Genomic DNA, 23,398 nt, shown 5'->3' with positions numbered 1-23,398 from the left:
TATAACTCATTTCATCCCATTGATCCATCCATTTTTTTTTTTTTCAACCTTGCCGTATCTCTCTATATCTACCTTGCCATTTTAGATCTTGTCGTTTTCAATAACGATGTCAAACCAACATCAACCACCCAGCAATGGGGGCAGATCAATTGCTGGGGATAATAATGATCTATCGCCTTTATCCACGGGAATCAATTCCACCCCAGAAACCTTCAGTGACTCGACGTCTGATTCAACCATCATCTTTGACACCACCAACCATCCTGGAATAGACACAATGATCACTACGTCTCCTGAGCGAATTGGAGTTGCCAATAATGCTCATAATTCAAAGAAACCAAGTACCGGACTGGACGAGACGGGATCGGGGAAATACGCCCCCCACAAAGCGTTGAGAAGTTCCATCAGGAAAACCGCTTCCCATTTGTTTCTACGAGGTAAAGCTGAAACCGATGAGATTAGTGAGAATCTCGAATCTCAAAAGAGTCCAATCAGTCCAATAATGAGGGACGTGGGTGAAGATTCATCAGATCAACAACCACCAGCAATAACCGATCAAGAGCAGCAGCACCATTATACCTTACTTGGCCAGTCTCATTTACATCAGCATTTACATCAGCATTTACAACAGCATCATTTACAACAACCTCACTTACTCAGAGGTCAACAACTTTTCCATAATCATCAGCAACATCCGGAAACTGACGCGCAGCTACCGCAGCAAAATTCTCTAACTGCTGATGCTCATGATGATCAAAAAACGTTAATGGGTGGGATACCCAAGAATTACAAAGGGTTCCATGCCCCACGATCTCCTATTGTTAATACCCCTCCGTTCAAATCACCAGTGAAACCATCTTACAAGAAAACTTCTAGAAAGAAAGGATCATTATTCAACAAGTTTATCAGTTCGAGAAAAGCTTCAGAATCAAGCAATGATTCATACAATGATGGAGACCACGGGCTTATAATTCATACTACCGGAGAATCGACAAAACCTCCATCCATCAGCCCGTCAAAACTACTGTTCGATCACCATCATAACGAAGATGATGAGGTTCCTTATAAAGCTCGACAAAATTCAAACTCGTCAGCAGTAAGTAGCCGAAGCCACCATCTTTCAAGGAAAGGGATTTTCAATTTATATCCTTCGAGTAGATTGAAATCAATCTCTTCAGAAAGAAGCGTTTCATCGGTGAGCAACGTGTCGGATCAAACCGCCCCCACCAGTATTGTCAATGGCGGTTCCAAACCAACCTCGTTTTTCGATATCGAACTAAATTTGGATAGTGAGAGCATGGCAGGGGTGGTGAATTCCGAATTCTCTTCGAATGACGTATCGGCAAGAAATTCCATCAGCTCCCCAAGATCCGCCACTTCCAAAGTTTCCCCACGCACCAACCCGTTAAGATCGGCCAGTGTGGTATCCAACAATTTTCTCGATAATACCCTATTAAACGATTCTTCCGCTAACGGCCTTAAAGATAATCGTAATTACAGCGTGGGCAATGGTTCAACATCATCGACAAAATGGACCGCTCCCGAATCATGGGCCGTCAAGCAAGACGTTGACAAGATCAATCAGCGGAAAAATCATCATCATCTTGATAAACCAGGAAGTAATGCTTTGGAACTATCGCTCTATGATGACGATGACGAAGATGCCAACCGGTTCACTTATACCGCTGCCTCTTCGTTATTTAGAGCTTCGGGGAAACCGATGCCCACCACCACCGCCAAAGTTCTGGAAATTAATAGGTCTCCAACAAGTTTAGACGAGTCAACCGATCCGTTGAGTACTACTGGCACTGAGTTGAATCATGATGGATATTATCATAATAAACACCAAGCTCTGGTGAGCAAGCAGGCTAGTCCAAAGAAAGAACATCATAAGAATGACGGAGTATCCTTCCAAAATTACGTCATGAAACCAAAATCACATCCTCACGGTAATTCCAGCAGTAATAATAATACCGAACCAAAATCCAATCACGACAAGACAGACATTGAAAGAAATAAATCATTGATTGTTAATCAATACCCAATGTACCACCAAAAGGATAAAAGCTTGCCTGATATGATGAAAACTTTGAAAAGTATGACCGGCAACTATATCTTGAGGGTGTTTAGGGAAGATAATACATTCACTACGATTTCTGCATCGATTGATGCTACAGTTGCGGAAATCCTCCTAATTTGTAAAAAAAAATTCTTCCTCCAAAGCGCGGTGAATTTCCAAATCGTGTTCAAAATTGGCAAGTCTTCCAAGGTATTGGAACCCGAAGACCGCCCACTACAAATTCAATGTTTTATGTTATTGTTGGCAGGGTATGATGAAAAACGCGATGATTTGAGTATTGTTGGCAGAGAGGATATCACGTATATTTGCAAGTTTGTGCTAGAAAATAACGATTTTCAGCCATTTGTCGAAGAAGACGAACATTTGAAAACTACTAGAGATTACGCCTCGGTGAAATTGATCAATATGGACCTCCATGCCATTCCGTTGGTGTTCTTCCAACATACGTACGAAATTGAGGAATTGGACGTATCGCAGAATCCATCGATCATGTTACCGGCAGATTTCATCAACAGTTGTAATAACTTGCGGAAGATTGCATTTGCCAATAATCGGGCCAACCGATTCCCACATAGTTTGTTGGAAGCCAAAAAATTGACCCGACTTAACGTGGAAAATAACTTGATCAGGACAATCCCGGAAAAATTGGGGTGTTTGGTATACTTGACAAAATTATTTTTGAACGGCAACAATATCTCCAAATTACCGAAAAGTATTAGCAATTTAAAAAACTTGAAAATTTTGAACTTATCGTCTAATAATTTTGAAATTTTCCCTGAGCCCGTCACCGCTCTTGATGAATTGGTGGTATTAGATTTAAGTTTCAATCAAATCGAAACCATTTCTCAATCAATTACCAATTTGAAGAACTTGGAAGAATTGAACATGGCCACTAATTGTTTATCGGGAGTATTACCTTCGTATTTGTCAGATCTACTAAAGGTTAAAGTGTTCTATATCCAATACAACAATATCACCAACTTTGATTGTGCCGGGTTGATGAAGAATTTGGAAGTGTTGTACGCTAGTAAAAATAATGTGTCCCGATTCCAGTTCCAAGCAAGCAATTTGCGAATTTTCTTGTTTGATAGAAACCCGGTGATCGAAATCCCCTTCAATAACGTGCTGTTGAATTGTTTGACCACGTTGAATTTATCCAAAGCGAAATTAACCGCGTTCAACAACGACGATTTATCTAGTTTGATCAACCTTGAAACGTTGTACCTTGATAAAAATGATTTGACATATTTGCCAACGGAAATTGGATCGTTAAAGAAATTGGTTTATTTGTCGGCGTACTCGAATAATTTGCAATCGATCCCCAATTCTATTGGAGAATTGAGAAACTTACGGTATTTGGATGTCCATAGTAACAACATCAAGGGTGTCCCTGACAGTATTTGGAGCTGTTCGTTGACAAGATTGAATTTATCATCGAATTTGTTGCAAAATTTCCCAGCCCACCCAACTTCCAATAAGTCATCGATGCCTTCATCAAGAATCAATAGTAGAAAACCCTCGGTTATTAGTGATACTGCGGTAGGTAGCACGTCGTCGGTGGATAGTTCTGGTTCGCTCAACATGCAAATTATTCAGGAACATCCGTTTAGAGATCGGCTGAACTCATTAACTCCGTTCAGTTACAGTGCTACAGGGTTGATGCTTTCTGATTTGGCCCTTAGTCTTCAAGTGTTGAGCGTCGCTGATAATAGATTAACCGATGAATGTTTTGAACCGATTTCGACGTTGTGTGGTTTGAAAACTTTGAATTTGTCGTACAATGAATTGATCGAGATTCCTAATGGGACATTGAGAAGATTGTGTCAATTACACGAGTTGTATTTATCTGGTAACGAATTGAGTAATTTACCGGGAGAAGATTTCGCTACTTTGAAGTATTTGGAGGTGCTACATATCAATGGGAACAAGATCCATTCGTTACCGTACGATATTTCCAAATTAAGAACCTTGAGTGTGTTCGATGTCGGGTCCAATCACTTGAAATACAATATTTCGAATTTCCATTACGAATGGAATTGGCAATGGAACTTGGAATTGCGGTACTTGAATTTCTCCGGGAACAAGCGGTTAGAAATTAGTCGTCAATATACCCATACTGGCTACAACAAGGCGATTGATAATATCAAGTTCGATAGTTTTATGGGATTGAAGAAATTGCGAGTGTTGGGGTTGATTGATGTGACCCTCAAGAATTCTGAGTCGTCATTGCCCGATGAATCTATTAACACCAGAGTGCGTACCACCGCGTCAGAAATTTACAATTACAAGTACGGGATTGCCGATACTTTAGGTCAACGAGAAAACATCTCCACCAGGGAAATCATGTACAATAATTTCCGGGGCCACGAGGATGAATTATTAATTTGTTTGTTCGATGGGAAAAACGATGATATGATCACCAAAAAACACGGTAACAAAATCACTCAATTGATCCAAGAAGTGTTCAAGAACCTCTTCACCGAGGAATTGCGCAAGATGACGGGAGATGACACTGTCGAGGATTGTATGAGACGGTCCTTTTTAGCATTAAATCGGGAAATCAACAATTACTGGCAACAAAATAATGAGGCGGCGAGCAAAGAATCCAACGATCCATTCAGGCTCAGCGAAGAAGATATTTTGAGTGGTTGTTCCATCACCATAGTGTATATCAAGGGTCGGGAATTGTACGCGGGCAACATTGGGGATAGTTCCGGGTTGATTTCCAAAACCAACGGGGAACACGAAATGCTCACTGACCGTCACGACCCAACGAATCGTAAAGAATTTGAAAGAATTAGATTATGTGGTGGGTACGTTTCTGGTAAAGGGGAATTGGACGGGGTCACTAATGTGTCTAGGGCGGCAGGGTTTTTGAACTTGTTGCCTCATATTAATGCCAGTCCAAACATTAAGGCGGTTAAACTTGGTACCAGCGATGAAATGTTGGTGATTGCCACTAGTGAGTTATGGGAGTACGTTTCTAACGAGACTGCGGTGGACGTGATCAACCATAACCAGAGTAAGAAGGATCCAATGTGGGCGGCCCAACGGTTGAGAGATTTTGCCATTGCTTATGGTGCCAGAGATAAAATGACGGTGATTGTGTTGACGTTGGGTAATAAGAAACGGGGCAATCTCAGTCGTAAAACAGGGTCAAGAATCAGTATTACTGAAGAATCGTTATTACCGATCAAGAAACGGAGAGACCGGTTGTTTGATTCAAATTTGAACCGGATGGGAGAGGAAATTTCTCCACCAGAAGGCTCGGTGGCCATGGTGTTCACCGATATCAAGAACTCCACCTTGTTATGGGACACTTATCCTAGTGCCATGAGAAGTGCGATCAAAACCCATAATTTCATCATGAGAAGACTATTGAGGATCGTTGGCGGATACGAGGTGAAAACCGAAGGAGATGCGTTTATGGTATCTTTCCCAACCCCTATTTCTGCTTTGATATGGTGTTGTAATGTTCAATTACAACTATTATCGATGGATTGGCCATTGGAAATCTTGGAATCCAGTCAATGTTGTGAGATCAACGATTCAAAGAATGAGATTATTTACAGGGGGCTCTCGGTAAGAATGGGGATCCATTGGGGGTCCCCGGTATGCGAACCCGACGCCATCACTGGAAGAATGGACTATTTTGGTCCGATGGTCAACCGTGCCTCCAGAGTCAGCTCTGTGGCTGACGGTGGGCAAATTTCTATTAGTAATGATTATTTGAAAGAGTTGCACAAACTTCTTGAGATTCATGAAAAGAGCAAGAACGGGGAGAAAACCATCAAGGAAGCGTACGGAGACGTTCAAGTGGGGATGATTTTGGAAAATGAAATGGATACCCTTGACACCATTGGGTACGTGATCAAAGAAATTGGGGAAAAGAAGTTGAAAGGGCTTGAAACCCCGGAATTCATTTCGTTAGTTTTCCCTAGTAAATTACAAGAACGGGCCAATTTCATGCTTACCGAAGGTGGAGCCCAAGACGTCGATGCCATGAGCCGTCATAGTAGTGGAATCTTGGGAGGATTAATCAGCCAGCAAAGTTTGTGTCAATTGGAGATGTACGCCATCAAATTGGAACATATTTGCTCCATCATCACCGCGGGGACCACGTTGAATGTGGATATTTTGGCAAAATCCAAGCAAGCGGAAGAGGAATTATTGCGAAAGATTCGGAACCCGAACATCACCACCGAACAAGATCATTTGATGTTGTTGGATAATGTGGTGACGAGAATTGAGAACGCCACGTCGATGATCAAGTTCCACCAAGTGTTGACCCAAGCTATTGGTGAGAAAAACGAGGAAAATGCCTCGGTTTACATCGCATTGGCAGAGTTAAAAGTCCATGATATGGTGAAAGCTTTAAAAAATTAATCAAGGATGACTTTCATGTGAATGTTTTTGTGTTCTTTTTTTTTTATCATCTTGAAAGGATGGTTTCTTTTTTTGTTTTTTTGTTTTTTTTTGTTTTGTTCTTTAAAAAAAAAAAAAATGCTAACAATAGTTTTGTTTTCCTGGGTTGGGATTTTTTTATTTTCTTTCTTTCTTGTTGTTCTTATTCTTCCTATTCTTGTTCTTGTTTTATTCTTCTCCTCCTTGTCATTATTATCATTATTATTCTTTTTGTTTCTTCTTTTTGTCGTTCTTCTACTGTTTATCTTCATCCATATGATGTATGTTAGGATATATGTATTTTTGCACGGTTTATAGTTGCACATTATTATGTTTTTTTTTTTTTTTTTTTTTTTTTTTTTTTTTTTTTTTTTTTTTTTTTCAGTTGAAAATAAATCGATCTTTTATTTTGCGATGTTTATTACCACCAATGATGATGTGATTGTATATGACTGGAATCAAGTTACTGGACAAGAGGTGTACCATTAATAGGAAATATAGAGATAGGATACCATTACATAAGCCATCATTGATTAGCACTATGCTTCAAAGAGGCCATGATACTATACTATACATCAAGGGGGCTAGACAATGAACTATCATTGAGAAGCACTATATGTCAAGGGGCCATCATAAGTCATGATTGGCAAACACTGAACTTTAAAGAGGTCTTGATAAACTGTTACTATATACGTTAAAGAGATACCATCGTAAACTATACTTTCTAACATAATACTTCGAATACGGGGGCATCGTAAACCATGCGAGACATTCAGAAGGCATTCTCCCACAATATCACTAATAATCACTATAGGATGGTCATCCTCACAAACACACTATGCAAGCCCAACTCCAACACCCTGAAGACAAAAACGTAAAGCAATCTGCGTGTATCTTTGGCAACGGTTTTTTGTATTTTTTCGAGGATGGATCAGCAACCTCATCCAACTTCTTCGTTAACTTATCAATTGCAAAAGCGAGTGAGATATAATATTAAATTATATACAACACATCCATCTATATCTACAGTCTTGATCATTTACTTAAACCATGATCTTTAAATCATGTTTTTTTTTTTCTTTTTTTTCATTTATGGACTATCAAAACAAAAATATAAGAGGAGATAAAAAAAAAAAAATTATCTAACATCCTTTTTTAGTATACATCTATTCCCATTCGACAGTGGCTGGAGGTTTGGAAGTGATATCGTAAACAACTCTAGCAACGCCATCAACTTCATTCACAATTCTACTAGAAACGTGTTTCAAGAACTTGGCTTCAAAGACAAACCAGTCAGCAGTCATGAAATCAATGGTTTCAATGGCTCTAAGGGCAATGACTTGTTCGTAAACTCTTTGGTCACCCATGACCCCGACGGTCTTGACTGGCAACAAACAGGCAAAAGCTTGGGAGATCTTTTCGTAAAGACCAAACTTCTTGATTTCTTCAATGTAAATATGGTCGGCTTTTCTGGCGATTTCCACTTGCTCCTTGGTGACTTCCCCAAGGACTCTGATGGCAATACCTGGACCTGGGAATGGGTGTCTCCAAACCAAATCGTGGGAGATCCCCAACAATTCACCCAAGTGTCTGACTTCATCCTTGAACAATTCTCTCAAAGGTTCAATCAATTTCAACTTCATGTCGTCCAACAAACCACCAACATTGTGATGGGTCTTGATAGTTTGGGATGGACCCTTGAAAGAAATCGATTCGATAACGTCTGGATACAAAGTACCTTGCAACAAGAATTCGATTTCTTCACCTTCGTGACTTGGCTTGATCTTGGCGGCTTCTCTTTCGAAAACGTGAATAAAAGTGTGACCAATGATCTTTCTCTTCTTTTCTGGGTCGGTAATACCTTTCAATTTACCCAAGAATTCTTCAGAAGCGTCGATAACGGTCAAGTCAATTCCTAAACCTTCGGTCAAGGTCTTCTTGACGTTAGCAGCTTCGTTCAATCTCAAGACACCATTATCAACCAAGATGGCGTGGAATCTGTCACCAATGGCTTCGGTCATCAACTTAGCAGCAACGGTAGAGTCAACCCCACCAGAAACGGCACCAATAACTTCAGCAGTTGGACCAACCAAGGCTCTAATTCTGGAGATTTCAGTGTCGATAAAGTTTTCCATACTCCAGTCGTTCTTACATTTACAAATGTCGATAGCAAAGTTTCTCAACAAGAACTTCCCTTGGACAGAGTGAGTGACTTCTGGGTGGAATTGCAAACCAAAGATTGGCTTTTCAGCATGACCAATAGCAGCGAATGGAGAGTTGGTGGAAGTAGCAATGGTCTTGAAACCGGTTGGCAAAGAAGACAATTTGTCGTGATGGGACATCCACACGGTGGAGTTATCAACATCCTTGAACAATGGAGAAGTCTTGTCTTCAACATTGATCACGGCTGGACCGTATTCTCTCTTATCACCTCTGGCAACACCTTTACCATTGATCCAGGCCAATTCTTGCATACCGTAACAAATCCCCAAGATTGGAACCCCGAGGTCAAAGATATCGTGGTCAACGTGTGGAGCGTCTTCGGCGAAAACTGAGTATGGACCACCAGACAAGATGATACCCTTTGGTTTCCAGGTCAAGTCCTTGATCTTTTGAGTACATGGCAACATTTCAGCGTAAACGTTGAATTCTCTCAAACGACGAGTGATCAAGTGAGAGTATTGAGAACCGAAGTCCAACACCAAGACAGTGTCGAACACTTGGGAAACTTCTTCTGGAGCAGACATTGCAGAATGGGAAAGAGGGAGACGAACAAGTGGGTTTCCTAGTGGGAATATACTTGAAGCAACAAGAAATATATGTTCCTACCAAAGAAAGCAAAAGTCAGAAAGATGACTCGATGAGCTCAACAGCGCTAAGAAAAAAAAAAAAATTTTTATCTTCTTTTTTTTTTCTCTGCGGTCATGTGCGGCGACGCACGTGACTGTACGGCAAGTTAGCAGCTTCCCAAATGCTTCCTCCATCAGCGATAACACCAACAACAAACACAAACCATCGGTCATTGTTAGGTCTTTGGTTATTGAAAGAGGTATCAATGGATTGTGTAAGGTTGTTGTGATTATTGCTGATGATTAGAATCTGCGAAGTAGGCTAATTTCAGATCTGTAGGAACTTATCAAAGAATTTTGGGAATGAAGTGATGAAACAAACATTTGAGGCAATTAATTGAGTGTAAAACTTATCTCAGGGAAAAAGAGGAAGATCATTGCTGTATATTTATACAAATTAAAGGAGGGGGCAGCAAAAGCTGACCACTCTGCTTTCCAATATTTCTCTGTTTTGTTTCTCCTTCCCACTAAATGTTCCTTCCAATATATATATCTTAGCAATTCCTGTATATCCTAAACTTTCCAACTGAATATAATCCATTCTGAACATCAGAAAAATCCAATTGCTACAATAAACACAATCATGAAGCGTAACGTTGGTTGGAGGTGCTGCCGCTGCGGGCTAGTCAATAAATGGGTTGGTTTCACCAACGAGTTTGTTCGATGCAAGAGATGCCAGTACAAGATGTGCCCTCACTGTCAGGATGTATTTGACTCTTGTGTCATTATGTGATTTCTTTGCAAATTATTAATCATCAAAATTATTGTCATTATTATTTCAATCTCTTTCCTTCTACGTCCTTCTTCTCTCTACTGATCCTCATCATTTTCCATACCATTTTCACTCTTAATAAATTGTTGTTCTTCCTTATTTCTTTTTTTTTTCTTTTTTTTTTTGCTTCTTTTCAAGCCAACTTCACTATGATTCAGCAGTTTCTGATAGTATTTCTTATCAGTAATGGGGCGAATAACAGTGAGATCGGCCAAAATTTTGGGGTTAACCACATCGGTTATGCGTCCCCGAGACACACCGCACAAAAAAAAAAAAAAAGAATCAAAGAAAAACAACTAATTTAACGTCATCGTCTTCTGATTATTACCCAGATCATCTATATCTAGCTTATCTATACACATACCCACTCACACATATTCCGCTCTATCGCCACTCCCGATGTCCCTCCAAGCACAAAAGAGACTCACTCGTGAGTACAAAAACATCCAAAAAAACCCTCCTCCATACATCACCGCCAAACCAAATGAAGATAATATCTTAGAATGGCATTACGTTATTACTGGTCCTCCAGATACCTGCTACGTGGGAGGCCAATACCACGGAACCTTGACTTTCCAAAAAGATTATCCTTTCAAACCCCCTGCCATCAGAATGATCACTCCTAGTGGAAGATTCGAGCCTAACACCAGACTCTGTCTTTCGATGTCCGACTTTCATCCGGATACTTGGAATCCTGCGTGGAGTGTCGCCACTATCTTGACTGGGTTATTGAGTTTCATGACTTCTGAAGAACCAACCACTGGGTCAATTAGGACCTCGGTAGAAATGAAAAAAAAATTGGCAAAAGTCAGTAAAAAATGGAATAATGCTAGTCGCTCTTTTATAAAGAATTTCCCGGAACTAATCGCCGAGAATGAAAGATCTATCAAACAAGAAGCCCTTATCGAACAAAAAAAAAGTAGTATATTAAAGCAAGATAATCCAAAGGATATGGTGGCTGATATCAATAAAATCCAAGACGTCGAAGAGAGATTGAGAGCAGCCGCATTAAATGACGATCAACAGGAGTTAGAGAGTAAGCACAGTATATGGATGTATTCCTTCTTATTGGTGATAATACTTGCTATTGGTGCAAAGCTTCTGAAGGTACAATGATGAATTACTATTGTCTTCTCTTTATCGTTATGTTCTGTTTTCTTTTTTATTATTTTGTTTTGTATTTTTTTTTCCGTTTCTTTTTGCAAGGAAACCGACCTAGCTGAGGTCCATATCTAGACCCATATTCAACTATATTATATTAAAAAAAATATACAATTCCTGTTAATGATTACCATATAATATTCTTATATTTTTGGAAATTAGGAAATTGACATTATATCGAAAAGAAAGTGATGTTGATACATAAGAATCGTGATTGGGAGAATGAATGCTAAACAATAAAAATTCAAATCCAGCAATGGAAAAAGTTAAAAAATAAATAATAATACGAAAGCTTAAAATTCAAGCCATAGAACTTGCCGGAGATTAAACAATAGCGGAATGTGTGAAAAGATATGACACACTTTCCCCGTTGTGCAATCTTCTAATAGCTTCCGCCAATGTAGGACTGATATCAATCTTTTTCAATTTAGGACATTGGTCCATCAAAGAATCGAATGGAACAGTATTGGTGCAGACCACACTGTCCAAACTACTGTTATTGATATTACTAATAGCATTTCCCGATAAAATACCGTGGGTGACAATCGCCAACACTTTTTTGGCACCGTGCGATAGCAAAGTATCAGACGCCTTGGCCAAAGTACCGCAAGTATCAGCCATATCATCAACAATTATACACACTTTATCTTTGACATCCCCAACAAGCACCATTCTGCTCACTTCATTGGCCTTCTGGCGTTCCTTGTGAATCAACGCAAACTTCAAATCCAACTTGTCTGCCAACGATGCAGCTCTTTTGGCTCCTCCAGCATCCGGTGATATTATTATTGACTCCTTATATGGTATGTTTTCTTTGATGTACGCTATGACACTTGGTTCACCGTATAAATTATCAACCGGGATGGTGAAGAATCCTTGAATTTGCGAGGCATGCAAGTCCATGGTGATGACATGGTCGGCTCCGGCAGTTTGCAAGAGATTGGCCATCAATTTTGCAGTGATACAAGCTCTGCTCTTGTCTTTTCTATCTTGTCTAGCATAAGGGAAGTTTGGAATCACCACAGTAACCTTTCTTGCCGATGCTGACTTGCAAGCCCTGATCATCATAAGAAGTTCCATAAGATGGTCATTGACCTCAAATTCACCACAGCCGGTCTGAACAATATACACATCATCGTCTCTCATGGTTTCCCCCACAGAGATCACTGATTCCTCATTGACAGATCTTTTGATCATGATTCTGCTAACTTTGATCCCGAGGATGTCACAGATGGAGTTAGCCAACGCCGGATGTGACTTCCCAGAAAGGACCTTGATTGAATTAGGAGACTGCGCTTTCATTGCCGATAAAAAAAAAGGAAAAGATTTAGGAGGAAGCACCTTAATTAAACCTGTATAATAGGTGGGTTATCTACTATTACTTCCTCGAACTACTCTTTGAAACAAGAGAATTGGCACAAGAATTAAGGAAAAAAAAAAAAAAAAATTGATCATCGATTAGGAGCCCCCGTGGGTGGCAGTCGCGACTTTTTTTTATTATTATTATTTAACTGCAGTTCATGAATTATTTCCTAAAGTAAAAAAAAGTTAAAGGAGAAACAAGACGCGACATCCGTTGATCTTGGAAACCAAGAAGTAACACTTTTGTTGCACAACATTACTGGCAATCATAGAATTATGATATCATCTTTTGAGGCGTCCTTGAAGCACTTACAAGATCTCAAGTCACCCGTGAAACATAACGGGTTTACCAGTAACGCCTTTAGTGATGGCTTCGAGATGGTACCAATAAATTTGACCGCTTTAGATAAGACTTCATTATACATGGGAGACAAGAAAATATATATGAATATTAGAAAAAGAACATATAAAGACGGCGTGCATCCTAAGGCGAAAAAGAAACCATCGAATAATAAAAATAAGCGTGGTAAAGCTAATAAGCCTCGATCGGTGGCTCCAGATCAAGAATCTGATTCAGATCAACCTGTTGCAAAACATAATAAAAACAATGGCCGTGCCAAACCAAGCAAGACAACAGGGAATAGGAGAAACCATTGGACAAAAAACAGGCCAGCTGTTGGAGAGCAAGGCTCTGATTCAGAACAACTTACTCAACGTCCTTCTGCTAAAAAGATCATTGATATAGATGGTATCGCAAATATGAAAGTGTTACCGGTGGATGACCAGGGGAAACCAATTCAACTAGTATATATTGATTCACAATCAGAGGATGAATCTTCAGATGACTATGAAGATGCGGCACATAACACTAGAGCCAAGCTGAATGCTAATAGATATGGCATGGACTCCAAAATGTCGTCGCAAGAGTCAGAGTCAGATACAAGTTCAAGACGGTCGTATATTGCCAGTGATTCTATAAGCAAGACAAGCGATGATGATATGGAAATACCCGATTCTCGCAAAGGAAATCGTAATATGGCGTCGTCGAAATTTTTGTCTGCCACAACCCAAGCTAATAAGAGACGGGCAGATGAAGCATTTGAAAGATCTCCAATTAGAAAAGAAATTCAGAAAAAGAAAAAAGAAAAACCGCGTCTTGGCAAGAGTCTTAGAGATATTCTTAAAGAGAAATCCATCCTTTTACAAGACGAGCCTATTGAGAAAAAGGCCCGCACCAGGCAAGATAAGGATGCAGCGCTTATTGATTCTCTATTATCTGACCAAGTTTCAGATACCGACCTACCATCACCAAAAAGGAATTTCCGTACTCCAAGCCCTGTTAAATTACTGGTACTGTCTTTGAAGGGAAAATTAAACAAAGATTCCGACACTGTTCCTGTTAAGACACCAAAAAATAAGGCTCCAGCGCCTAGGTGGTCAAAACCCGGAAGAAACACATCCCCAATAAAATATGGCAGCGCTGACTCCAAAATTGGAGGTGCAAAGAGTATACATAATACTGCTCAAGAAGCAAAACCACTGACAAAACCACGCCCTCAGAAACTCGCTAGTAACAATATAAGTAATCGTGATACGAATGGTATCAAGGTGAATAAACCAATCTCACTGTCAGTACTACATGATACTTCCAACTCAGTGTCAGTCAAAAATACTATCTCAGATAAAAGCGTTCTTAAGAATGGAGTTGAGAAATTAACATCCCCTTCCCAAGGGGATCTTCATGATTCCCAGAGATTAACCAAACCATCCAATGGATACTCTCAAAAGATCAAACAATCACCACAAACAGAATCAAGTTCTCTGGTATCAATATTACTCAAAGATAACCCAGATTTGCTTGTCCAGGCATATGAAATTTATAAAGATACAATTATTGATCTTATTGAAGTTCAAAAGTGTGCTACGAATCGGAATGGACATCGGGGTGATGATTATTTTGCGAAACTTAATTCTTTTACTAAGAAAATGGACCGGGCCAAGAAGATGGTGGAAATGGAGAAGCACAGATTACTGGAGTAGTCAGCCTATGTGCCATATATTGTTATACGTTCATATCGTTATATTCATGTTATATTCATGTTATATTATATTATATTATACTATATTGTTGTCATTTGCATAATCATTATTTCATTGTTTTCAATTATTAGGCATTTGTTTTAAATATTCCACTCGTTAATTTTTGTTGACAGCTTTTTCCATCTGTCGTTTCATAGAATTTGCTATTTGGTTTTTGTTTCCCTTTGTTAAATGCATATTTGGTCGATTTATTTTCTCTACATTTTTTTTTCCTCGTCTGCTTTTAATCAAACAATTAATTTTCTATCGGCTATTTTTCAAGTCATTTGAAAAGTCAACAATGAGTTCACCTGTAAAGAAACTATTTCTTCAAACGAAAGATAAGTTCTGTGGCTCGGATTTCTATGTTTCCTTCACCAATGCCAATGCCAATTCCAATTCCAATTCCAATTCCACCACCCTGGATTTATCGGCGCTTAATTCGGGAACCACGGTGATATTTCCAAAACTTCCTGGTTTGACTGTAATTATCAATTATTTTCACATTTCACAATAAACCTTCGTTTAATACTGACGAGTACTTTAATAGCTTGTGATCAATGTCTTTTATGGTGGCAGTTTAATGTCACTGAATGAGTTCAGTGAAATTTTGAAAAATCACCTCAATTACAATGTAAATTATCTTCATCTTTATTGAATTGTGTTGGAGGAATAAATTATTAACATTCTATTCAGTGCTGGAAAGAATTTGGTTATGAAGTGGAAATAGAAACAGATGTCAAGGATTCAACGATCAGTAGTAAGTAATCTCTAGCAACAAAAGCAAAAAGATACTAACAATAAAAAAAATTTTTTTTAAGTCAAGTTGAAGTGTCAAGTTATTAATCAAGAGATCAGATCTCAATTAGATCCTATCTTTACTGTGGAAAATTATCAAATCTTTGAAGTTGAGAGGTTATTAGTAAACTTGCGAGTCTACCCTGACCCAAACCGCCTTTTTACGAACTGGGATCCAATTTTTGACATCGAGGACATGATGGATATTACAAATATTTTAAACCACACTATGTTTAATTTTATTATTGAATCAGAAAAAGAAATTCCCCTTGTGTTATCTTATTTTTGCCGAAAAGTAAGTGGAGCACTTTTCTACACTCATTTCTAGATAGAGGACTAACAAAAACCGGTTCCAGTCATTTATTACAAACTATCCATTTGCAACAGTATTATGGAAACTTTTTTCAGATTCTGCTAAGGTAGGTTGCCATTACCATTCATTTCATTTTTTATTTTTTTTTTCATTCTTTACCACTAACCTGTTTGTTCACTTATAGTCTCATATCAAGTTGGTGAGGAAAATTGAAAACGACGCTAAACACTCACGAAACATATCATCGATTCTAAACAATATGACCGACCGGAAAATCGAGTATGACATAAAGCACCATTCAGAAAATTACCCAAATTTCAATTTCTTTCATCATTCGGAAGAATTAAACAACTTTTGATGTGGAGGTGGATGGCTGTGCACGTATGCATGTCATCATCAACAGATGGTGAAAAAATTCCTACAACTATATAGTTTTTGCGCCGCCACCACCTTACTTTGCGGGGGGCAAACACCAACCCTTTTTTTTAATCTTTTTTTTTTTTTTTTATTGGGAAATTTCAAACCATCTGATACCACCACCATTGGGACATTTTGCCAAATAAAAAATGCTTGTTTCCCTGTCGAATTCTTATGGTTTGCCCTTATTTATTAGGAGCAGGGGATTGTCACTCTTTAGAATCTCGATAAGGGCAAACTCATCGGCACCCAATGTTGCGGTCCCTGGTGGGTCTGTCAAAAGTTTGGCACCAATGAATATGATTGTTTTGCCCGTCACCACCAAAAAGAAATTCATTTTCTACAATTATCATAGATCATTTGATTGGAATACTTACTTGGAATTACAGGCGAAAGATGTCACTGGGAAAAGTTTTGGAGAAAAATTACAGATTAAAAGCCAGCTCAATCTACTAAAGGTAACGAAGAAGATGCAAACAGTATGGGAAAACATGTCCACTTCTAACAACAAGGTTATGAAATACAGTTACGATACGGTTCAAAGGTTTCTTAAACGGATCAATTGGTTTGAAACCTGTCTCTCGTCTATTCCATCAAGATCGACAGTGTTGAGAGAAATCCGCACGGAAATCAAGAATAATGAATTTCTTGAGACCGTTGATCTTAGTCATGTCAAACAGAAACATCAAGATCGAATGGATTTTTTCCAGTCGTCGTTCAAAGAACACAATTCCACCGATAGAAAAGATACCATTGCTCATGAAGATGACTTCCTTGTTAACAAAGAAGTGTATGCGACATTATTGAAACCAATTCCATTATATTATCCAAAATCTCTTTTAAGTGAGGCAGATATTGTGAAGTTTATTAATGAAGATATACAGGGCAATTATTACAAGCATCATATGAGATCAATGATTTACTGTATTCTTGGGCTACCATTGACCATCCCATTTGTTATTTTACCAGTGATCCCCAATATCCCGGGTTTTTACCTTTGTTATAGAATTTATTGTCATTGGAAAGTGATGAGTGGGTTAAAACATTTGAATTATTTGATGAACGATCCATTGCCAACTAATGGAGAATCCCAGGGGCATTTCCAGTTTGCGAATCTACCACAGCTTGACCAGATTTATTCGACCCATTATAAGGAATTGCCTTCAATGGATAATCACCATGAGGAAGAAAAATTGTTGATCAATGAAAAAATCATTGATGAAATCATTGACGTTACTGGATTGGACCACATCTCAATGGCTTTACATAACAGCTTGTCTCAAGAGAGAAAGAGACTTGATAAATCATAAATAAAACGTATTGCTGTATTTCTTTATTTTTGTATTGATAAGAGTAGGAAGTTCTAAATTGGATGCTGCGCCATTCAGTAGAATATTTTAAATTTTGCTTCACATTTTTTTCAATTATATATGTTTTACGAATTTCAATGTAACTTGTGGTTCCACAATACTACATCTTCAAGTAAATTGATTTAAAAAATCTTTTTTCTTTATTGCGGAGACATATAAAAGGTAAACTAGAAATCCGTCATTAATCAAAGCTACAACCAGCAATAACCATCAACCATTACCAATTCATTTAAAAGAAACTTCTCAAAAAGCAATTGAATATCAGTCATTATTTTTCTTTAACCGTTCCAACAAAATCATCCAATTAAAACTCTCTTGGGCATTCGCTTCCTTCCAATTGAATACAAGTAGGCAACTTCATGACAATGATCACCGGTGTCATCTCCACATTATCTTTCAACTCATCAAAAAGACTGTATGATTATTTACAATTTCAAATCTTCTTGTTCACAATTGCAAAATTTCAATGGCGATAACACTATGCTATAGTTCGATCCGCTTATTTGGATCTAGCTCTGACCTTCCGTCTCTTTCTCTTTAATCTTCTAACTCTCTTCTTTCTCCACTTAGCTCTCATTGTGAAATAGTGAATGTATGGGGAATCAAAAAAAGTAAGAGGAGAGAGGAAAAGAAAACCGGTGGACCATTCATTTTTTTATATAATATCGACTGGAGCCCCTCTCTTCCGTTCTCCAACAAAAATAAAAATCCGATCCCAGGTTGCTAACGATGTCACATGGTAAACGGCTCACATGCCACGTGATATATCTGAGGGCTGTATTATTAGGGCGTAAAAGAGTCACATGATGTTGGAAATTGGGGCAGATTCCCCTCCTCCATCGCTCTGAAGGATTGAATATTGTCAATATGTAAATTCAGAATTTCGTGGCTGAAACCTAATAATATATTTATCATATAAAATATATTTCAATGTAGTTAGTTCCCTTGATTCGTTGTGTAAATGAGACTTTTTTTTTTTTTAATGCTTGCGAAATTTAAGTGGTGTAAACTAATAACACATTATGCCTTCAGCATGCAGCAGCAAGTGGCCATCCTCTCGTAAAATTATCATCTACAAATGATGTGGTAATCAGATATACCATGGGTAATGTAAACTGTGTAACGGCGCTTTCATTTTTCTTTTTGAAAGTGGGTGAGTTGAAGGGGCTTTACTATTATATATTGGGAGTCAATCCAGACAACAAATATTGTCATAGGCTCTTCTTTTTCATCCTTCCCAGCTACATCTAAAACAAAACAAAACAAATATATCATTGGCTAGAATCTAATTTATTAACATATTACAGCACTAAAATAAAATATTTTATATATACATAGAGTCATATATATCCATTATATAGGATCATTTCATGACCTCTCTTTCTTTTTTCTTTTTCACCCTTCCTTCTCATTGATTTTTGCAATTTCCTCTCTTTCCCACCCTCTTGGCTTGTAATTCTCAAATCCATTACTTGGCTGAGGTTTACTATCATCGGCAACAAAAGCATATGGGTTCCGGTCTTGCTTTTGCTTCAAGTTTGCTAAAGTATGATTGACCTCTCTATGCTTAGACTCGTCGGCCCTAATGTAAAGAATCAAGTCTTTGAAAGTTGCCGATGGTTCCATGTTCCAATACGCTAACGCGATATCCGGTACTTGAATATCTTTCAAATCATCCAATAATCCTTCGTCAATGTCCTTGAGACATTGGCTATATGTCATCACCGCTTCTTCTTCAAGGTATCCGACAAACCGATGACACGTCTTTGGGGTAATAAGATAAGATAAGAAAAACATATTGACAAACACTCCTTGGGCCGCGTAGAGGAACGCTCGAGTAATAAATGATGGTTTCCCAATCTCGATAAATGTCAATAAATGCATTCTCTCATTGTACGCCTCATCGCATAATGTCTCAATCCATGCTTTATCTCTTCTCAAAAGTCTGAGCGAATGAAGGTGGCGGATGAACGCTCCCACCATCCCCGGAACCCCAGCAATACTTTCAAGGAAAATGAACCGCGAAATCCATTTCTCAGGGGTCATTTTATAATCTTCTTGTTTTATCACACTCGACTCAGCACCAGCATGTTTTGGTTTTGGATGGCGGTACCCAGTACAAATATCAAACCCAAATCTTAACATCCTCACTAACCACAACGCATAGCGATCTCTTAAAGTTCTTGGAACTCGGTGGGTCACGGTGATCGACCCCATTTCTTGCATCGTTAATTCTTCATGAGGGAATGTATTCTTGGTATAGATGGTATCGGTGGTTTCGTCAACAAACACATCGATCCCTTTGATCTTTTTCATTTCCGATGCTTGATGGCCATGCTTAGCAATGATTTTCAAACCTCGTGTGAAGACCATTGAATGATTTCTCCTCAATTGGGTTTCAGACTCCAATGATGGCAAAGAAGTGGATCCCTTAAATTGGGGTTGAGAATCCAATGATGGCCAACTGCTAAGTCTGGATAACCCTCTGGTAAGACTCACTGATCCAGCAGCAGCAGCAGCAGTAGCACCTTTGAAACACAATACCCCAGCCCCCAAAGGTTTGGTGGCAAGCATATCCAACATCATTTTGATCTCAGGGTATTCTATTTAATTATTCTGTAGATAATACTATCTTTTGTTTGTTCAAAAACTTTAATTATCTTTTAGTTCTGTTTATTTGTGGGGAAATCTGATGAAAAAAACAAACAAAAAAGCAAAGAGCAAAAAATAGCAAAACCACCACTGCTTTATATAGGAAACGAATCTACTTTTCTTTTTGCGGGTACTTTCCCAAATTTTGTATGATCTATGATCAATGTTTCCAAATGATCTATCTCATCTAACATCATCGGGCAAAACCTCTGACGAGCCCTGGTAACAGATAACGCCTGCACACGGCAGCCGTCTTCAATTTACGCAACTTTTGATTTAATTTGTCGGTCGGCAACGGGCTCATCCATTATTTTTGATGACCCTTCTTCATTTGGTTCCACTATATATAAAATGTGAGCAAATTTGACGTTATTATACGATACGACTTGGGCCGATAGTCACACTGCCGTCGGCCCAAGTCGGTAGATGCAAAAAAAAGTACACAATACAAAAAAAAGTACACAATGCAAAAAAAAGTACACAATGCAAAAAAAAAAACGTTTCAAATTTGTATCTTTCCAAAACAAAAAAAAAATAACAACAACTAACCAATTAATTCAATAATATTAATAAAAATACAATTAGCAAATGATAATAATAATAATAATAATAATAAAGAAATAAAAAATAAAGAAGAAAAAAAATATTATCTCATGCAACATATTCATAGGTATCCGAATCCACTCTCCGCAAATACTCTCTTTCAATCAAATTCTCAATGGCTTTCTTGATATCGGAAACTTGCGCCTTAAATCTGGTATGCGATTGTTGAATCACTTCATTCACCAACAACACATGCTTCAATTGTTTTCTTGCCTTCATGATTCTAACAATACACGCTTGCAAAAACATTTCTCTACCTTGCTCGATTTCTTTGGTGGTTTCTTCCAATTCTTGCTTTTGTTCAATCTTGATATTCGAGGCGAAATTCACTCTCATTCTCTTCGATCTATATTCTTTGACTACCGTGAATTTCGTGGAAGTTTCGCCAATCTTGGCGGCATCTGGTGGAGATTGATTCAACAACTTATATTTGATCAATGGAGCCAAATTACCACTGACATATTCTTCTGGCAACTTAAGAATATCCACTAATTCGGCAAAAGTATAAGTATCTTGTTCGTTGAATCGTAAAATGATCGCCATTTGGAAAAGCGTCATGGTCAAAATGAATGGTGGTTTGCCAGGTTTAGAAATGTTGGCCTTGATTTCCCCACGACACAAGTTCCAAATCCATTTCAATTGTCTACCAGTGTGTTTCTCATTATAAAGACTTTCCAACGCATCGTAGGTTGGCATCAATTCTTTTGGGAGTGAAAATTCATGCTTGAATGCAGAGAATGGCCACATGGTTTCTGCCAAAACATAAACGTTAAAATCATCCAAAATTTCCTTTTTATTTGGCTTATTTTCCACGTATTGCGCAAACGCAGCTTGCAAATCGGTTGATGCCTTCATATCTTGGAACATCTTGGTCATTTTTGAAGTGTATTGCACCGAGTTTTCCTTTTGTAATCTACTAATGATACTTTCTTCAGTATCCACCGACATCGATGTCCCGTAAATCAACCGTTTGGCCAACAATTTTCTGTAATGACTCTCAAAAGCATCCTTATCGGTAATGAATTTGAAAATAGTCATCACATCATCTTCAGACATGTCACTACTCACATCGTTTTCTCTGGCATTTTTTCTCATCAACAAATCAGTATATTTCGCCAAATATTCTGGCGTCTTGGAAGTACCTTTATAACCTGGAGGCAGGGCCACAGAGTTCTTGTTGATAAAACCTCTACAGGCATTATCCAAGGCTTTAACAAATAATAAATCGTTATTGAATGCTTTTTCGACAATGGAAACGAATTTAGTGTAAACCGCAATCAAAGTTTTGATGTACAATTTTTTCTGTTGATCGGTAGCCAATACCTTAGGTGGTGCCTTTCTCACTGGTCTATCTCCTTTATTGTCATCATTGATATCCATGTTATCGATTTTCATCAACCCTTCACTCTTAATATAACCTTCAAACTTTCTGGCCAATGGGTCCAAAGAGCTTTGGACTTTTTGCATCAACAAGTACATTCTGTTGATATCAGAGAATTGGTCTTGTTGTAATAGTCTCTCAAACTCTTCATACATGACTGGTGCGTGGTTTTCAATCAAAGATTTGCAAACGGTTTCCAATAATGGCCTTCTACTTCTTTCATCGAGGAAGTTGGTGGCAAAACTGGTTTCATCAGCAATTCTGTGCTCCGCCCGCTTCATGTAATCGATAAGGTTGTGTGTCTTCAAGTACTCATTCGATTCAGTATTGTAGAATTCTATAGTATTAATCAAATACTGTTTTTCAAACTTATCAATGTATATTCCCAAGTTTGGTTTTTTCAAGTCCTGAATATCGATACCCAACATTACAAAAGATTTGATCGAATGTGTGAGTAATGCTGGTGAGTTTTGTTGTTTCAAACGGTGTAATCTAATTTGTTCTAAGATTTCCGCCACCAAGATGTTGCAATTGATGTCGAACATGTTTTCTCTCCAAGTTAAAAGCGCCAAAGTATTGACGTCATAAATGTCTCTTCTGCCGTCGCTTCTTTCTTTGGATACCCAGTACCGGTTCATATAATCAAACACGTTATTCAAATATCCAGCACCAATGGTGTATCTTCTCCATCGTCTGACATAAAATTGCAAGAAAGTTTCATCGGGACGTTTTGTCAATTGTAGCACGTAGTTGGTAAGGAAGTTCTTTAATCTCGCATAAATCTCGGAACCAATCAACAAGATGGAGTTGGTGCTGGAACGATAGGTGCTGCCACCTTTTGATCTCGAGACACAATAATTGTAAACCGCAGTATATGAAGACATGTACTCATCAGGCGTCACACCATCAGAGTCATCATCTGTGCCCAAAATTTTGTACAAGCTTGGTTCAATAAAGGCCCAGGTTTCTTGCAAGTCGTCTGGATGAGGTAAGGACATATTGAGAGATAAATGGAAATACCAATACAGATGGAAAGACGAATGTCAAAATGGCAATTGTTTTGATATAATATAATGAATTATCCCAAACAAACAAATGAACAAAACAAAAACAAAAACAAACAAACAAACAATCAGCCTTCAATGAATAACAACAAA

At 38.3% G+C, this 23,398-nt stretch overlaps 9 protein-coding genes across 9 annotated transcripts; 5 read left to right on the top strand and 4 right to left on the bottom strand. All coding sequences in view use genetic code 12, as the record gives it.

Annotated features, from left to right (window-relative positions):
- Nucleotides 1-106: 106 nt before the first annotated feature.
- On the top strand, nucleotides 107-6,466 carry CYR1 (adenylate cyclase; the record flags this gene model as incomplete). Its single annotated transcript, XM_064996554.1, has 1 exon — nucleotides 107-6,466. The coding sequence occupies one exon, from the start codon at nucleotides 107-109 to the stop codon at nucleotides 6,464-6,466; it is 6,360 nt and encodes a 2,119-aa protein (XP_064852626.1).
- A 1,184-nt stretch (nucleotides 6,467-7,650) lies between these two features.
- Nucleotides 7,651-9,231, bottom strand: GUA1 (GMP synthase (glutamine-hydrolyzing); the record flags this gene model as incomplete). Its single annotated transcript, XM_064996553.1, has 1 exon — nucleotides 7,651-9,231. The coding sequence occupies one exon, from the start codon at nucleotides 9,229-9,231 to the stop codon at nucleotides 7,651-7,653; it is 1,581 nt and encodes a 526-aa protein (XP_064852625.1).
- A 1,273-nt stretch (nucleotides 9,232-10,504) lies between these two features.
- UBC6 (E2 ubiquitin-conjugating protein UBC6) lies at nucleotides 10,505-11,221 on the top strand (the record flags this gene model as incomplete). Its single annotated transcript, XM_064996552.1, has 1 exon — nucleotides 10,505-11,221. The coding sequence occupies one exon, from the start codon at nucleotides 10,505-10,507 to the stop codon at nucleotides 11,219-11,221; it is 717 nt and encodes a 238-aa protein (XP_064852624.1).
- A 369-nt stretch (nucleotides 11,222-11,590) lies between these two features.
- DASC09_029480 (ribose-phosphate diphosphokinase) lies at nucleotides 11,591-12,568 on the bottom strand (the record flags this gene model as incomplete). Its single annotated transcript, XM_064996551.1, has 1 exon — nucleotides 11,591-12,568. The coding sequence occupies one exon, from the start codon at nucleotides 12,566-12,568 to the stop codon at nucleotides 11,591-11,593; it is 978 nt and encodes a 325-aa protein (XP_064852623.1).
- Nucleotides 12,569-12,904: 336 nt separating this feature from the next.
- On the top strand, nucleotides 12,905-14,668 carry DASC09_029470 (uncharacterized protein; the record flags this gene model as incomplete). The annotated part of the gene is made up of 1 exon (XM_064996550.1): nucleotides 12,905-14,668. The coding sequence occupies one exon, from the start codon at nucleotides 12,905-12,907 to the stop codon at nucleotides 14,666-14,668; it is 1,764 nt and encodes a 587-aa protein (XP_064852622.1).
- Nucleotides 14,669-15,008: 340 nt separating this feature from the next.
- Nucleotides 15,009-16,176, top strand: DASC09_029460 (uncharacterized protein; the record flags this gene model as incomplete). The annotated part of the gene is made up of 3 exons (XM_064996549.1): nucleotides 15,009-15,183; nucleotides 15,529-15,800; nucleotides 16,003-16,176. 3 exons carry the CDS (start codon nucleotides 15,009-15,011, stop codon nucleotides 16,174-16,176), a joined length of 621 nt encoding a protein of 206 aa, XP_064852621.1.
- A 208-nt stretch (nucleotides 16,177-16,384) lies between these two features.
- On the top strand, nucleotides 16,385-17,545 carry MRX19 (Mrx19p; the record flags this gene model as incomplete). Its single annotated transcript, XM_064996548.1, has 1 exon — nucleotides 16,385-17,545. One exon carries the CDS (start codon nucleotides 16,385-16,387, stop codon nucleotides 17,543-17,545), a length of 1,161 nt encoding a protein of 386 aa, XP_064852620.1.
- A 1,455-nt stretch (nucleotides 17,546-19,000) lies between these two features.
- On the bottom strand, nucleotides 19,001-20,191 carry DASC09_029440 (alternative oxidase; the record flags this gene model as incomplete). The annotated part of the gene is made up of 1 exon (XM_064996547.1): nucleotides 19,001-20,191. One exon carries the CDS (start codon nucleotides 20,189-20,191, stop codon nucleotides 19,001-19,003), a length of 1,191 nt encoding a protein of 396 aa, XP_064852619.1.
- A 717-nt stretch (nucleotides 20,192-20,908) lies between these two features.
- On the bottom strand, nucleotides 20,909-23,239 carry CDC53 (cullin CDC53; the record flags this gene model as incomplete). Its single annotated transcript, XM_064996546.1, has 1 exon — nucleotides 20,909-23,239. The coding sequence occupies one exon, from the start codon at nucleotides 23,237-23,239 to the stop codon at nucleotides 20,909-20,911; it is 2,331 nt and encodes a 776-aa protein (XP_064852618.1).
- Between the last annotated feature and the right edge of the window lie 159 nt (nucleotides 23,240-23,398).

Source organism: Saccharomycopsis crataegensis (assembly GCF_037102585.1).
Source record: "Saccharomycopsis crataegensis DNA, jcf7180000000083, whole genome shotgun sequence".
NCBI lineage: Eukaryota > Fungi > Ascomycota > Saccharomycetes > Ascoideales > Saccharomycopsidaceae > Saccharomycopsis > Saccharomycopsis crataegensis.
This window is presented reverse-complemented; position numbering and strand designations above follow the sequence as displayed.